Here is a 4,877-nt window from a genome sequence, read left to right as displayed (position 1 = left end):
TTGCTGATTCATGAGTGTTCACCTGCACTGTAAAGGCATGACATTGTGTACCGTGGAATATTACGGAAACGCGATTGTATGACACACCCTTTATAGAGAGGAAGAGAGAGTGACAAATGTTAGCACGAGTAAGCACGCTTAATTTCACTAAAAGTCAATGCGAGTAATAAACTGGTCTAGACGTATGGTCTGGATTATTATAGAAGTTCTGCTTGCGATACGCGTAGGCGGTCAGTGTGGGAGTGTCGCCGGACATGACGGAACATTAGATCGACGGATGAATGGAAACACATGTGTGGGTGCATCCTTTCTCGAACCAAAAACATAAAATTTTAAAATTTTAAAAATAAAACAAATTAATACCAAGTATACGAGCGTAGGGTTAACAAACATTTTCTTACTAACTTTGTTAAAAGTCAAATCTTTAATAGAATTAAATAGGTTTAAGGGCGATGACACTTAGATAGATTCTTCGACCCTATCCACATTCATTGCAAAGGCTTCACAGGAGACTTTTCGTATTAGTGAACGTGTATCACGAAAATAGACAGAATGAAAAGAAAATAACAGAAGTGACTGAAAAAGCAGTAAAATTTTATAACAAACGTCCTTTTTTTATTCATAATATATAAATTTCAATATGGAATATTTTCGACTTCATCTAAATTTTCGATCATTTCCTCTGTAAAATCGTTTTCTATTTCTTCTTCCTCTTCGTCTTTTCTATTCAGAAGGTTAAACACAGGTATTGGTTTCATTTTTCTAACTGCCATTTCAATCTTTTGAACTACGACGATTTCGCTCGGTTTGGAAATAAAATTTGTTACTCTGGACACACCTATGGTACCAACTCTGCCAGCTCGACCGCATCTAAATAAAATGTGTAATACTTTACCGTCTTTTCCAAATAGAACACTTACAATTTAGAACGATCATCACTTATTTAAATTGAATACCTGTGTATGTAGCTGGACGTGTCTAAGGGAAAATCATAATTTAAAATGTGATTAACCATTATTGTATCTAAACCTTGGGATCCTCCGTTCGTTGTAGATAACACCATTGTTTTGCCATTTAGGAATTCTCCGTATTTTCCTTGTCGTACATGTAATGGCATATCGCCATTTAAATTTGTAGCTTTGACACCACATTCATGTAAAAATAAGGAAATCCAATAGGACGTACTATTTCGATTGCTGAATACAATTATACGTTGTTTATTTAATACTTTGCTTTTTACATATTTCACAAGCTCCATGGGCTTTTGGCTTGGAATTAATCTTACAAACTTTTGTGGAATCAGTATTCTATGTAATTTTTCCGTTGTTACATGTTCCAAAGAATTTATCTGTAAACAAGTTATTACAATCCTTTAAAATGAAATTATTTTACAAATAATTCGGATACTACTTACATTTATGATGTCACTCAGCACAGTGTTAAGACCTGATGGAATTGATGCAGAGACTAAAATGAGTTGGGCTGTATCAGGAAATTTATTCCTAGTTGTATTGTAATGATGATATTCAATCTATACAAATTAAAGTAGTTACCAAAAAGTGTTATCATGCATAATTATTTTATGGAATGCTTTATTTATTTTTTTATTCTACATACCGGTATTCTCCTCAGAAATACTTTTAGCTTTGTCTCAAAGGAAGAATGAAACAAAGAATCAGCTTCGTCTAACACAACAAATCTTACAAATGTGAGATCATATACACCAAACGTTGCCAATTTACTAATAACTCCAAAACTACAAACAAGAATATCAATGTTTCCCACAGGAGGATCCGATATTATCTTTTTTGTCCTCCCACCAGTGACTATCTTTATTTTAATATTAAGGTTCTTAGATAGCTTAATTAGTTGCAACTAAGTAAAAGATTTGAATGTATTTTTTAAACACTCTTCTTATAAATGAAAGGATTATATTAAATTATTACTACAAACCGCGATTTGTACTGTTAATTCTCTTGAAGGAGTTACGATCAATCCTAGTGGTGTATTTATATTTCTTTGCACTTCTTTTTGTTTCCATAACAAAATTTTAGTTATCAATGGCAGAAGATAAGCTAATGTTTTCCCACATCCTGTTTCTGCTGCTATTAATACATTACATTCTTGAAAAATTTTTGGTATCCCGAGCTTTTGGATTTGTAAAGGTTCGTATATATTTAAATCTTCTAAATTATTACATACAGAAGCATTTACATCAAGATCCTGAAATGTTTCAGAACCAACTTCCTTATTCGCTTCCGCAATATCCTGAAAAATAAATAACGATCATTAAAAGAATTACAGTAATATAGCTATAGATAAAAATTATTATAAATAAAAGATACATTGTTGTAAGGGTATATAAAGAAATGATCGCCTTTAGACTTTCTGTTTTTCCAGCCATGACTGGCCAATATCGGTTTTTCTTTGGAACATGTATCATCTTTGTAAAAATCATACATCTTCTTTTTACATTTTATTATTGGTGTTTTTGTTTTCTCATGTTCTATTTCATTATTAGCGACATCGTTTTCTTTTCGTCGAATTTTAACTACCCTTGCCTAAATTAAAATTTATAAGTGGTTAATTATAAACATACTAGGTAAAGTAAGGCGGAAGGCAAAATTCATTACATAGTGTCGTGTAACATTTAAAAATGTCGCATTAATTTTAGTTTTGCAACCCACGCGACAAAACTGAAACAACATCTGGTACAATTTATCTAAAACGAGCTTCTATATAAAATAGCTTCTATATAAGTTTTTAGATGATTTTAAACAATATTAACTACATATTAACGTGTATAATGTGCCCATATTAAAACTTTAGGGCACTAATGTCATAGAAAAAATACTAGTATAGATGACACATTTGTACACATTTTTACTAGAGACGAGATGATATTTCATGGAAATTAGTGTTATGCGTTCTGAGAAACTGATCGCGTTCGAAAAATCAGAAGTTCTATCATATCACGCCCTCTACCATTGACTAATTGTAACTATAGAATAGACCTGACATTCAATCACTCGTGCCAGTTTTGTCGTGTCCAATCTTACTATTTTCACATTGTATGTGATTTTATCGATGCAAGTATACATATGGTTATATAAACAAATCTTGAAAAATTAACATATAAGACAACATGATCTCGCTTTTTCGAGACAGACAAAGATGAATAGGATCTTTCTGTTTTTATCTGAGACATTCATAGCATCTCATGAATGCGCAGAACGTAAACCTTGTTTTCCATGTTGATTTTTCACGACTCAATTCTCGGATGGTTCCTTTTATGCTTTCACCATATGAGTATCGAGACGTGTTTATATGACCATGAATAGAGGTCTCTTTTTCCTATCTCTCCCTTATTTTCACATTCCTTCCTCCCCTCTTTTCCCTGTTATTATAATTATTAAAAATATAATTTTATTTCAAACTAAAAATGATTTATGTTTTCTACTTATTAATTAACTTTATTTAATCAAATTAAATCATAACACGTACGAATAGTTTGTCCAACGAGACGAGGCAGTAAACAGACGAAATTTGATTACTGCGGTTGTAACTACTGACTGCCAACAAATAACATTTGAGTGTCAACCGCAGTAATTAAATTTTGTTTACGTTTACGGTCTCGTCTTGATGGACACATTATACCTAATTTCTATGTACGCCGTTGCAAATTGTGAGGGTGTAAGAGACACTTTGATTTTGTCAAGGTCGGTATTTTAGAACCTGAAACACGGAATTTTATATAATGACGCGTCTATCTTATATTTAGTCAATGCCTCTATGATTTAGAATTTAGAATTTAAAACGGTGAGTTGTATCAAAGACGATTTATCATCTGTGGCGCATGACTACATCGTACATCTCTAAGTATGACAACAGATGTCGCTCGTCCAATGTTATATCTGTTAATTTATGAAGTACTTATCGTTTTTTTAAAATATTAATTTACGAAATCGTATTTTGTTTTATATATTTACATTTCCGATGAATAATATCCGAAACATATCTATACTTTGCATGGCAACTGTTGACTTGCCAATCGTACCGCCTTGAAGGGTCTCAATGACTAGTGCTCTTATGAGGTTTTGTACAAAATCTCATATTTCATTCGATTTTCAAATACCTAACATCAAAACGAACGTAGATACATGTTAAGAGTAAGATAATTGTGTGATATATAAAAACATTTACCCTATTCAGTTCAGGATCATACATAGCTGACGCAAAATAAGTGAATATCAATGCGAAGATAATTCACTCTGCTGAGCGATACCTTTGTAGTCTTCATATTTTTTTCTGTCACAATTACAGGATTTCAAATGTATTTATATAATCGAATGCAAGCACTAAAATTAATTTTAACAAAAATATTTTCCCCTTATCAACAGAGCAGTACAATTACAATCATCTTTACTATTGCGATACAATGTTATTACAGTCATAAATGTCGTGCATAAATTTTACATCCTTTTGTTCAATTTTAATACCCGAGTACCCGAATAATGATTAGTTAAAGTCAATCGATAGGAACCGAACGTGACTATAAAATTTATTCGTAAAGTTTAAATGTTCCATTTATTGTTAAGATTCACAGTGTTAATTATGTCTAACAGTAAATTTTGCTTATGCAATGTTTGTAATTTTCTGTTCGTATAATTACAAGTGATATATTGCACACAGTTCGCACTTAAAGAGATAACATGTTTAACTTGATAAGAACATCGCATGAATCAGTCGCTAAATTTGATCGATTATCATCTATCTAATACGCACAGCAAAGGTCTGCGAAGCGTATTCCAGTCTGTCATTGTTCAACGTACAATAAATATTGCTTCATAGACGAATCGACTGAAGTATTTTAGTCA

At 31.9% G+C, this 4,877-nt stretch overlaps 1 protein-coding gene across 4 annotated transcripts; it reads right to left on the bottom strand.

Annotated features, from left to right (window-relative positions):
• Positions 1 to 405: 405 nt before the first annotated feature.
• Dbp21e2 (putative ATP-dependent RNA helicase Dbp21E2) lies at positions 406 to 4,330 on the bottom strand. 4 transcript variants are annotated; one of them, XM_072009372.1, is made up of 8 exons: positions 4,204 to 4,330; positions 3,990 to 4,135; positions 2,346 to 2,561; positions 1,954 to 2,268; positions 1,618 to 1,875; positions 1,415 to 1,531; positions 957 to 1,348; positions 406 to 870 (listed from the first exon to the last, which is right to left on the bottom strand). In XM_072009372.1, exons 2-8 carry the CDS (start codon positions 4,029 to 4,031, stop codon positions 636 to 638), a joined length of 1,575 nt encoding a protein of 524 aa, XP_071865473.1. In that variant the 5' UTR covers positions 4,032 to 4,135; positions 4,204 to 4,330; the 3' UTR covers positions 406 to 635. The 4 variants fall into 4 exon arrangements, with proteins under 4 accessions (XP_071865473.1, XP_071865474.1, XP_071865475.1 ...); XM_072009373.1 differs by lacking the exon at positions 3,990 to 4,135 and having other exon boundaries at positions 4,204 to 4,305; XM_072009374.1 differs by lacking the exons at positions 3,990 to 4,135; positions 4,204 to 4,330 and adding an exon at positions 3,242 to 3,268.
• Between the last annotated feature and the right edge of the window lie 547 nt (positions 4,331 to 4,877).

This window comes from Bombus fervidus, chromosome 8, assembly GCF_041682495.2.
Source record: "Bombus fervidus isolate BK054 chromosome 8, iyBomFerv1, whole genome shotgun sequence".
NCBI classification, from domain to species: Eukaryota; Metazoa; Arthropoda; class Insecta; order Hymenoptera; family Apidae; genus Bombus; species Bombus fervidus.
Note: the sequence above shows the minus strand (reverse complement) of the source record. Positions and strands in the feature narration are given on the sequence as shown.